We start from the raw sequence: 12,428 nt of genomic DNA, 5'->3' as shown, positions 1-12,428 counted from the left end.
TTTAGTTATCTTTGAGAATTGACATTTAAGCTAAGACTTTAAAAGCCAGTATCAGTGTTTTAGCCAGAGTGAGAATTCCAACAAAACATAAAGAATTACAGTTTGTGTAAGGTCCTGATGTGGAAAATTTATGTGTCTTGGTGGAATGGCCAGGAGCTGGCAGCGGCAGTGGTAGTGTTGCGGGTATAATTGAGTTAAATCTTTGCCAGATAAAGGTAGAAAAGGCTGGTCAGGTCTTGATATTAGCTTTTATAGAGAATGTTAAAAATTCTTCATTCATTCCAAATGCAAGGGAAAGTCTTAAAGCATTTTAAGTCATCAGCGACATGACTCCTTTCATATTTTAAGAATGGAAAATGTATTGGTTATATCCAAGGGTTGAAAAGAGAGAAAGGATAAATGCCCTGCCCATGTCTGGGTGTTAGGTGAGTTCACCTAGACTGAGGGAGTGGCAGTGAGTCTGCATGAAAATCTGAGTTTTTAGAGACAGAATGGTGCAAATTTGTGGTGGATTAGATAAAGAGTGAAGCAAAGGGAGGAGCCAGGGATGGCTTCTTTGAGATCTTGGGTGGATGATTCTGCTCCTGAGATGGAAGATTATAAGAGAAATTTATAGAGAGACATTGGGTGCTCTGACTTGAACTTGTTAGACATACCTGTGGAACACCCACTTAGGAAGTTCTTTATGCAGCTGTGATGCATTAAATTTCGGTCTTAAAAACCTCTCAGGTGACATTAAGAATAAGAGAGTAAAAAACTCAAAACTTTGCATGATGCTGATGTATTTCTAAGCATATAATGTTTGCGTTTCAACCTGAGATTAGATTTTATGTGTGTGTGTGTGTACAAGGTGGTACTAGGATTTGGACTCAGGGCCTCATGCTTGCTAGACAGGCACATTTACCACTTGAGCCACATTCCCAGCCTTTTTGTGCTTTAGTTATTTTTCACTTAGAATCTTGTGATTTTTCCCTGGGCTGACCTCAGACCATAATCCTTCTACCTACAGACTCTCACATAGTTGAGACCACAGGCACACACCACTACACCCAGCTTATTATTTTTTATTTTTTTTATTGTTTTTACATTTACTCACATGGTATACATTGTTTGGGCCACCTTCCCTCAATCCCCTTTTGGGAAGAACCTGTTCTGCCCTCTTGTTCTCCAATTTTGTTGGAGAAAATATGAGGAATAATAAGAAAAACATAGCATTTTTTACTAGTATGAGATAAAGATAGCTATATAGACAGATTCTTAGAGTTGCTTCCATGCACATGTACTGCAAGCCACATTGGTTCATCTCTACCAGACCTCTTTACTACTTCCTGGTCTGTTTCCCATAGTGGCCTCTGTCAGTTTAAGACTACTATATTCACTCCTCTATAGTGAGCAGATAACCACATTCAAGTTTTAGGTTTCCTTCCCTTTTCCTATTCCTCCTGTGCGCATTCTCCCCTTAGTGTGCGACCCATGTCCAGTAATATTGCTGCATTTGTTTTTTGGTCTATAATCCAAGGAGGATTCTCCATGAGGGAGAACATGCGATTTTTAGCCTTCTGAGCCTGGCTAACTTCGTTTAAGATGATGTTTTCCAGTTCCATCCATTTACTTGCAAATCACAAAATTTCATTCTTTGTGGTGAATAAAATTCCATTGTGTATAAATTCCACATTTTCTTGATCCATTCATTTGTATGGGGCATCTTGGCTGTTTCTATAATTTGGATATTGTGAATAGTGCTACAATAACCATGGGTGTGCAGTTGTCTTTGTAAAAACCTGAGTCACATTCTTTTAGGTATATCCCTAGGAGTGGTATTGCTGGATCATATGGCAGGTCTATGTTTAGTTTTTTAAGAAGCCTCCATATTGTTTTCCATAATGGTTGTACTAGCTTACATTCCCACCAACAGTGTATGAGGTTCCTTTTTCCCACATCCTTGCCAACATTTGTTGTTTACACCCTGCTTATTGATTTAGATGAGGTCTCACTAAGTGTTTGCCTGGGCTGGCCTTGACCCACAATCCTCCCAAGCTCTGCCTCCTGAATAACTGGGATTATAGGCTCGCCCTGTCAAAACACAAACTTTTTATTTATTTTGTTTGCAGTGGTATGGATTGAACCCATGCATGTTGCATAATAGGCAAGTGCTCTATCACTGAGCCACAGACCCAGCCCTAGATTATTCACTCAGATAATTATGAAAACATAGTTTTCCCAATATTATATAATTACTGATTATTCACCCAGATAATTATAACATCATAGGTTTCTCAATATTACATAATTTATGAATTGAAAGAAATACTCATTTTTGAATCAGTTCTTCATTTTCGTAAGACTTGTGAAATAAAATTTGAAAAAGGATATCTTGGTATTGTTTACCAATGATCATATGAAAAATACATGCTTTAATAATAATAATCTCTGAGGTTTTATTCACAATTTGATGTGCATACATTTTGTCTTATGCATTTTACATATATTGGCATGTGTCTTGGAATTTTGTGTTTTGGTACTGTTGCTTTGTAAGAATGTGTAAAAAAAAGAGTGATAGTGTGCATCAAAAACAACGTCGTGGGAATGCCCCATGTTCTTAGAAAACCACTCTCTGCCAAGGGCATTTTAACATACATAGAGATATGTGTTTATCAAAACAAAACAGTGCTTCCTTCTCATTCCTGCCCTTGACTTTGTACTCTGGCCATCCAAGGTGACTCCTCATTGCTCCTTTAATTAATAGTACTAGGCTGCTCAGATCTGAAAGAAGAGGGATCCTAATTGAAGTGACAGTGATGTCTTACTGTCATTGTCTCTGTTCTTTTAATTCCCTTTAAAATGTATGTCATCAATATGCTTGGCTAGAACAGATTTCCTGCTTTATTAATAAGTGCCTCTGACAGAAGTTATCACGGCCAAATAATAAAGTACGACACTCTACCAGTACTTTCAAAAATGAGAAATCTAGGACTGAATCAGTGAGTGAAAAAGGGAGAAAGCATCATTTTTTATGTAGTCTTCTGGAATTGCTGAATGAAAATAATGAGAATTTTAGGTTGATGATTAAGAAGCCTTGGTTGATTCTGCAAAAGAAAAATAAGTGGTGAGCAAGAGTGTTTTTTAGATATTGACATTTTCTCCAAATAACATTACAAACAGTGACCTTTTGTTTAATTTTAATTACTTTGTACTCAATCTGTTTCCAAAATTTTTAGAATCTCTTTTCTGTTAAAGAAACACGATGAATCTCCAAACTATTGATCTGGGTTTTTAAATAACTATACATTTCCTACCATTTAAAAAAACGCTCATCCTGTGTCATTGAGTAATGTTTAATTGCTTTGATATCATACCCAGATAGTTGATATTGAAATCAGGTAATTATGACACATTAATATATAAGTTAATAGGTATAATAGGTTTGGCCTAATAATTAGCACACAAATATATATTTATATTACAGATGAAAATGAGAAATGCTTTATTTTTCTTAAACCCCAATATTGTGTAAATTATTTTTAAATGTAGTTTTTCAGACATAATGGTGCAATTGTTTATAATAAAGGGAAATCTTCCTTTTCTGGGTTGTAAACTTATTGTCAGAGTCTGTCTTGTTCCCATCTAACATTTTAATATATCTCAACATCTAATACATAGTAGATAAGTGGTAGACAGTTATTAAATATTTTCTGAGAGAACAGAAATTTTTTAAAAAAACTTATGTTCTCAAAATGTGTACCTGAATAAGTGAAGATGCTATATTATAACACTGAATACTCAATCTAGTTTAATATTACTTTTCAAGGGGCTAACGTTAAGTTTCTGAAAAGTAATAGTATTGTGTATGAAAATTACCAGGGAAATTTTTGAAATTTTACCATCTTTTAGAAAACATTTTTATATTATCTGGAACTTTCTTACACATAGCCATTTGCATTAAAATGACAAATTTGTTTTCTTGTCAAGTCTTGCTTGAGAGCTGCAGTTTCTAGTTATTTATAGCCAAGCTTTTGAGCTATTTAATTAATTTGTTTTCAGGATGCTGTTTTGATGCAATTTTGTGCAAACAAATTGGACAAGAAGGATTTCTTTGGAAAATCAGATCCTTTTCTTGTATTTTATCGAAGTAATGAAGATGGCAGGTAGATTTATCTTTTATTCATTTTAATTCTGTGGTAAGGGTGATATTTGAATTATTTTTTGTCAAAGAAGCTCATTAAATTGACAAATGTAGTAAAATATCTCTGTATTTTAAAATGGATGAGTTTTTTGTATTTCAAAATGTGTAGCTCCATAATCATTCATGTCATGTTTGATACATAAAGTGATTTTCAGGTTCACAGAGACACTTTATTCTTTCCTTTTTTTTTATAAAATCATGCCATTGTCTTAATAGTGCAGAAGAATGATGTTTTGTAGAAATCCAAAACACTGAAACTAATGTACTTTTTTTCATAGAAGTGAATTCTTAAGTCATTTTTCTTGGAGAAGGATATGGATTATATGCATTGCTTTTATATGGTCTAGTGTTTTTTTTCCAGTAATATCTTTGTCTAAAGGTCAATAAAATTTTGCATTATAGTCTAGTAAATTTGCTAGTCATGATTAGATTTATTTTGTGTAGTTTGAATATATATCCTTGTGTTATAGAGTATAATTTAACACATATAAATCTACCATTAAATATATTTAACTGTAGTTTTTTTGTAATTCATATTGTAGTGTTATCATTCATGGGAAAGTTTAGTGGTAAAAATATGGTTAAAGTTCTGTTAAAAAGATTTAGATCATGGCGGTGATTTAGTTAAGGGAGCGTGGGCAACATTTTAAACCTATTTTGAAAAGAGTTCTCATCTGCAAAATGGGGTAATAGTCAAACCCACCTTACAGAGGATTAAATGAGTTACTACACAAAAAACTTAGAAATATTCTTGACACATAAGATCTTAAAGATTAGCTATTACTACTGTCTTATGGTGTGATGTTTCCTTCTTTGTTTGCCCTAACTATTGATAATAAAATATTAACTAAAGAGAAAATGTTATCCAGAAATTAAAAGTGAAAGAAATATAATGAAAAAAATCTGTCACTATGGCTACACTTATAAATGAAATTAGAGAAGATACTATGCAGGTAGTTTGAATTTGACACTATTTTTTGCAGATTATGGGGATAACAGTTATATTTGTTAGTCATTTCAAAGATAGAGAGAAATTAAAGAGTAGTACAAAATTTCTGGAATCATAGTGTTCTTATCTTCTCTTGACTGAACTATTTCCTGAATTCTCTATCTCTATTCTTAGTTTTCTTTATTTATAAAGATCACACATTTACGGCTACTGGTGATGCTTTTTTAAATAAAAATTTATACTTGTGAAAATGACACTTATACATTAATAATACTTAATAAAATTTGAGGACTCTTAAAGGAAAGCAATCCCCAAATTCCAAATTTTTTAAATTAACAAATGTTAAAATTTGGCACATCTAAATTTTGCCATGCACACACACAAAACTAGTTCACATCTAGATACAAATAGATATATTAATAAATATGTTATGCATTAATGTTTGTTTTTGTTTTGACAAGACTTGAGTGAGAAACAGTACTTTTACAGAACTCCTTGCTTTTTACATTCTTTATTTTTAACATTTATTGGAATATGGAGGTATTTCAAAAATGCTTTAGCCCAATGTGTTTGGGGCTCATCTTATAAGAAAAAGTTAAACAAATTTTCCAATAGAAATGTTAGGTAAAAGTCTTATAAGCGCCTAATTATAAATTCTTAGTTTTTTTGCTTTCACATGTATTTGGCTACTTGACTAATATTCTTAAATAGGTAGTAATTTTCCTTTGGAAGAGGTATTTTTGGTAAATAGTTTCATTAAAACTATCTCAATGTAGACTATTTAATATTTTTCTTATAATGCTGTTTGTAATGCCCATATATGTTTATTTACATTTATATAATCCTGTCAGAATTTTCTCTCGTTATGCTTAGTGTGGGAATTCTTACTAGTGAGAGTTTTCTGTCTATAATTATATCTAGTGCATTTCAGATAAGAATGATTGCTAGGAGGAAAATGACTGCCTGGCTCATAAATATCTCACTAAGGAGATAAGTCCCCTTCCTAGGAGGTGAAATTTCAAGCTTCACATTCTTTCTCTAATAATAGAAATAGCAGGTGACACTAGGAAGAGGACAGAAATTATGATCTAACCCTAAACAAAGTAGCCAGCAAGTCAGTGACTGTTGAATACCACAGTGTTCATGAAATCATTTATAAAATAGCTTTAGAATTCACTGGACTTGCAGAAAATTGGCTGAGGTAAAATATCGCAAAATCTTGTTGCTTTATATTATAGTGTGCTAGTCATAAAAGTTTCAAAATCATGTCTCTTTATTAAATAATGGAGCAGTCACAGATGGATCGGCAACATTTATTTTGCACAGGAAGAGGAGTGACTTAAAACAATCATAATTAAGTCATGAAAGTAACTCAAAACTTTTTGTTTTACAGTTTTACAATTTGTCATAAAACAGAAGTTGTCAAAAACACTCTAAATCCCGTGTGGCAAGCATTCAAGATCTCAGTCAGAGCCTTGTGTAATGGAGATTATGACAGGTAAAATAAATAACTTTTCTGAGGATTTTGAATGTTCATTATAGCTCTAATAATCTAGGCCAGATTATGTTTAAAACAAAGCTGGCTTCTTCATCTCTGTCAATGAATATTTATAAAAACATGGATGACTTATTCATTCTACCATAATTTGGGGAATAGACATGATTTGAACTGATTAAAGTTTGGTTAAACTGTCTGATTTTCCACACATGAAAATTGCTAAAAATATATTGAATATTAATTTAAGCTTTAACTTACTGTACAAAAGTCATTCTACAATTCTCATTGCTTTAAGACTTTCCTATGGTACATTCTTCTGGATTGAGGTAAGTAGGCACCCAGGAGGTACAGGACTATGGGGAAATTGTTGTCAACCTTGAAATGCTCTTGAAAATGTTATTTGGCATAGCTACACTCAAGTTGGTGATTCATAAAAGTTCCGTACATGTAGAACAGGTGTTTATACAAATAGTTCAGTAAGGTGGTCCTGGAGCTCTTCCCACAAACATTAAAATATTTCTTCATGTCAACTTCTTTTTAATGGCAGGTTGTAGTAAGTTTATAATATAAAAAATCTCTAACTGTCCCAAATTAAAAGCAAATAAATGAAAACTAAAAATCCAATCTCTTTGTCATTTTAATCTTACATTAATTAATTAATTAACAAATTTATTTATTTATTCATTCATTCAGTCAGTCATTTGAGTCAGGATCTGACTATGTAGCCCAGGCTGAACTGGAACTCTTGATCTTCCTGCCTCAGCCTCCTGAGAGCTGGGATTACAGAGTAGGGCCACACACTCAAGGGAAGTTTTTTCTATTACCCAGTACAATACAAGAAACTGTTAGTTACCAATATATCACTTATCATTAAGTTTACCTGGAAATTTGTGATGTCATCTGACTAGGACTTTATTCATTTAAAAGACTATAGCTTTATTTAGTTTGGCTCATTCATTTTCTTTTTCTTTTTTTAAGTGATTTTTATTGGCATATAATAGTTGTACAGTGGGATACATTTTGATATATATGTGTTTACAATCTATCTTAGTTAGATTTGCCCCCTCCATCATTATACCTTTTCCTTCCTTCCCCTTTCTTAGAACAATAGATTTCATTCTCCTATTTTCATATATGGATACAAAACACATCTACCATATACACCCTCATTCTCCCTTTTTAAAATTAAGTGTATATTGATAGGGCAAGAGGGTTTCACCTTGGTACTTCAGGTCTGTATATATTGTGTTTTTATCAGGTGAACCGCCCTCCCCTCCATTACTTCCTCCTCATTTCAGATTACTTTGTGAAACCTACAAGCATACATTATTTTATTTAAGAAAATTTGACTACAATTTATTTTTAAATTCTCATCATGTTTTTTTGATCTTACTAAGTACCTTTAATGTGTATGTTTTTCCCATGGACAGAACAATCAAAATAGAGGTATATGACTGGGATAGAGATGGGAGGTAAGACATTTTCTTTTCTTTCATTCTTGTTCTTGAACTTAATATACTTTTAAGAAGCAAGTGGACTGAAATGACCATATTTTTAATGCTTCTGTTAGTATGCAATAGTTGTACAGGGGAATTCCTTGTGACATTTCCAAATATGTATACAATGTACCCTAATTTGATTCGTCCCCTCTGTTATTCTCCTTTTTCTCCCTCCCCATTGTTAAAATGACTTTGGTTTCAATGTTCCGTATTCATACCTGACCTCACTTTTAAATTTAATTTTTCAGATTAAATATTTTTTCTGTTTTTTTCAACTGTTACTGAGGGATGTAAATACATGACATTTTAAAGAATGAGTATGTTTTTTTCAATGTGAAAATTAAAATAAAACTTTTCTTCATTTATAGAAACAGTAAAGACTTTGACCTTGAACCTGATCCTCTCTTACTTCGTGTAGTTTACAGATAATCTACTTTGTAGCTGTAGAGTAGTGATTCTCAAATTCCTTTATCTCACAGTCTCTCTGAGGACCATTCAAAGGAAAGTACTGAGCACCACACCACTGACCACTCACACATACACAAAAGAGAAACGCACTTCACAAATAAACAATGAAGCAAAACTCTTGAATTATGCTTGGTGAATGCCAAAGGAAAAAGCTTTGTTTTCCTTCTGCATGGAAACAAAAAAAGAGGGAACACACTTCTTCTTCCCTTCTACTTTAAGCATTTTCCCAGTGTTTCTCCTGCTTTATGTTTTGAGGTGTTTTTAAATGATGTTAAGCGAAGAGACCCAGAAATATTCAAATCCCAATTTGTCTTAGACAACTACCTCTCAAGGAAGTTCCTGGATGAATGGAATATGTTCTTGTCACAGAAGAATGGGAATGCAAAGGATACTTTTAATTTCCCATTCAGGTAATCCTGGAAACCCCAACCCACAGCAGTTCGTTGATAATTAGAGCTGAAACATAAGGTTAAAATGCAAGAGCTAAGCAAGCCCTTCCCCTCTGTTGTATATGAGCCAGCAGCCAAGTCTAAAGGGAGAAAGCGTCTGGATACCTGAGCCCTGCTGTGAGCACAAGAATAAGTTCAAGGAAGCAGGTGGTGCTGAAGGGGCAGCTGCTCTCATTCCTTCTGCTGCAGGAGTAGGAAAATGTCCATATGGAAAGCTACATTCAAGCATACATGAGACATTTGCACCCACTGTCCAATAAGTGCCTTAAAATTTGACACAATTAAGAAGTGATAAGGGAAGATGGAGACAGAGGTGGTGATATTACATTCCACTTTCAGCTAGCAACAAATAGTTATGTAAGACTGAAGGGTTTCAATCTTCAAGTTCTATCTCAAACATGGTTGTGATAAAAGATCATAACACTACTTTGAAATTTACTCTTGCAGATAATCCATGCTGTACCACTGATCTTTAATTTCTGCCAAGTATTCATTTAATTAATTATTTGAACATGTACAAGAATTGTACATGTACTCTGGAGAAATCTAATCAGAAAACCTTATGTTTTCCTGTAGGGAACGTATGCTCTGTTGCTTCATTATACTTGATTCACTGAGAAATGAACTTTGCGGCTCAGAATGAATAGAAAAGGAAACAATGCAACCTGAGTGAAGGAGGGCCTTGTGACTTACATCATAAGCTATTTTAAATTTTAATTGAGAATAGACAAAAAATGGTGGCCTTTCTCCAATAATTTGTATTAATTGAGGGAAGGGAGATTGAGGTTTTTAATTTGGCCACTTAGAACTGAAGAATGTGAATTCCAATTTCATCAGCATCCATGAACATTGACTCTTGCTTGCAGAAATCATAGATAATCAGCAATCTTCGAATGGTGTGTTTCTGTAACTCTCCCACTGTCTTTATTCTTAACCTGCCATACTCTTAACCTGCAAGACTTTTAAATAGCTTTGAATATCAGAATTAACTGGGAATTTAATTATCCTTCTGATTTTTGGGGCTCCTATCCAGGATGTGATTATTGACTATTTCATAATAAATAATAGATATTACTTCTATTTTAAGGATAAAGAAACTTAGGCAAAGAAGTAACTTGCCTAATGCATACAACTGCTAAATGGTAGAGCCAAAATGGGAACCCTATATTTCCATAGCATTGTAATTGTGAATTATAGTACTTAAATATAAGCCTTCTAAATGGACATGTGTCCTATCCTATGATACTGTGGTGATTTGTAATGGGGTAGTTATGAATAATCCAAAAGATAATTATGGAACCATTCAACAAAATTTAATTATTACCTGAAATTTTATGTTATCTGGAAAAATGGGTAAAGAATTTTTTGTTATTTTATTTTTTATTGTTTATTCATTTATTCATATGTGCATACATTATTTGGGCCATCTCTCTCCCCTGCCCCCTCTCTCTCCCCCCACCCCCTCGCTTCCAGGCAGAACCTGTTCTGCCCTCTTCTCCAATTTTGTTGAAGAGAAAACATAAGAGCTAATAAGAAAGACATAGTGTTTTTGATAGTTTGAGATAGGATAGCTATACAGAGAGATTCCTAGCATTGCTTCCATGCACAAGTGTATTACAACCCAAATTGGTTCCTCTCTACCAGACCTCTTCATTACTTCCCTGTCACCTTCCCATAGTGGCTTCTGTCAGTTTAAGATTACTCTATTAGCTCTTCTACAGTGGGCACATTGAACACTTTCAAGTTTTAGGTTTCCTTCCCTTTCTCTATTCCTCTTGTACGTGTTCTCCCCTTAATGTGTGACCCATGTCCAATAATATTACTGCATTTGTTTTAGGTCTAAAGTCAGCATATGAGGGAGAACATGTGATTTTTGGCCTTCTGAGCCTGGCTAACATTGCTTAAGATGATGTTCTCCAGTTCCATCATTTACTTGTGAATGACAAAATTTCATTCTTCTTTGTGGTTGATTAAAATTCCATTGTGTATAAATACCACATTTTCTTAATCCATTTGTCAGTAGTGGGGCATCTTGCTGTTTCCATAACTTGGCTATTGTGAATAGTACTGCAATAAACATGGGTGTGCAAGTGCCTTTGTAATAAACTGAGTCACATTCCTTTGAGTATATCCCTAGGAGTGGTATTGCTGGATCATATGGCAGATCTATGTTTAGTGTTTGAAAAAGCCTCCATATTGTTTTCCAAAGTGGTTGTACTAGCTTATATTCTCAACAGCAGTGTATGAGGGTTCCTTTTTCTCCAAATCCTCATCAACATTTGTTACTTCTGGTGTTCTTGATAGCTACTCTAACAGGAGTGAGGTGGTATCTAAGTGTGGTTTTGATAATCATTTCTTTCATGGCCAAGGATCGTGAGCATTTTTTCATGTGCTCTTTGGCCATTTGGACTTCTTCCTTTGAAAAAGTTCTGTTTAGTTTAGTTGCCCACTTCTTCATTGATTTTGGGGGAGTTTAGGTTTTTGAGCTCCCTGTATATCTGGTTATCAGTCCTTTGATGTATAGCAAGCAAATATTTTCTCCCACTCTGTGGGTGGTCTCTACAGTTTAGAGACCATTTCTTTCATGCAGAAGCCTTTTAATTTCATGTAGTACCATTTGTCAATCCTTTCTCTTAGTTGCTGGGCTACTGGAGTTCTGCTCAAGAAGTCATTGCCTATACTTATTGCTTCCAGAGTATTCCCTGCTCTTTCCTGTATTAATTACAAGGTTTCAGGTCTGATATTGAGGTCCTTAATCCACTTTGAGTTGATACTAGTACAGGGTGATAGCTTGGATCTAGTTTCAGTTTTCTGCAGGCAGGCAACCACTTTTCCCAACAACATTTGTTAAGAGGCTATCTATTCTCCATCATAAGTTTTTGGTACCTTTGTCAAAAATAAGGTAAGCATAGCTATGTGGATTCATATATGGGTCCTCTGTTGTGTTCCACTGGTCTTCAGATCTGTTTTTGTGCCAGTACCATGCTGTTTTTATTGCTATTGCTTTGTAATACAGTTTGAAGTTGGGTATTGTGATACCTCCAGCATTGTTCTTTTTGTTTGCTGAGTATTGCCTTGGCTATTCATGGCCTCTTGAGTTTCCAAATGAACTTTAAGGTAGATTTTTCAGTCTCTCTGATGAATGTCATTGGGATTTTGATGGGAATTGCGTTGAACATGTAGATTGCTTTTGGTAGTATATCCATTTTTACTATGTTGATTCTACCAATCCATGAGCACGGGAGATCTCTCCACCTTCAGTAGTCTTCCTCAATCTCTTTCCTCAGGGGTTTGTAGTTCTCCTTGTAGAGGTCATTCATATCCTTTGTTAAGATATCTTAAAAGTAACTGAGGCAAATAGGAGAAGGGGACCAGGAACAAG

The 12,428-nt window shown here is 34.2% G+C and overlaps 1 protein-coding gene across 3 annotated transcripts in view; it reads left to right on the top strand.

Annotated features, from left to right (window-relative positions):
- Window positions 1-12,428, top strand: part of Cpne8 (copine 8) — a 225,147-nt gene that overhangs the window by 125,046 nt on the left and 87,673 nt on the right. For all 3 annotated transcript variants that reach the window (XM_074083117.1, XM_074083118.1, XM_074083119.1), the window contains 3 exons: window positions 4,042-4,145; window positions 6,526-6,630; window positions 8,061-8,102. In XM_074083117.1, the coding sequence (XP_073939218.1) occupies window positions 4,042-4,145; window positions 6,526-6,630; window positions 8,061-8,102 (251 nt within the window). The remainder of the gene's footprint in view (window positions 1-4,041; window positions 4,146-6,525; window positions 6,631-8,060; window positions 8,103-12,428) is intronic.

Source organism: Castor canadensis, chromosome 8, assembly GCF_047511655.1.
Source record: "Castor canadensis chromosome 8, mCasCan1.hap1v2, whole genome shotgun sequence".
Classification (NCBI taxonomy): Eukaryota; Metazoa; Chordata; class Mammalia; order Rodentia; family Castoridae; genus Castor; species Castor canadensis.
Note: the sequence above shows the minus strand (reverse complement) of the source record. Positions and strands in the feature narration are given on the sequence as shown.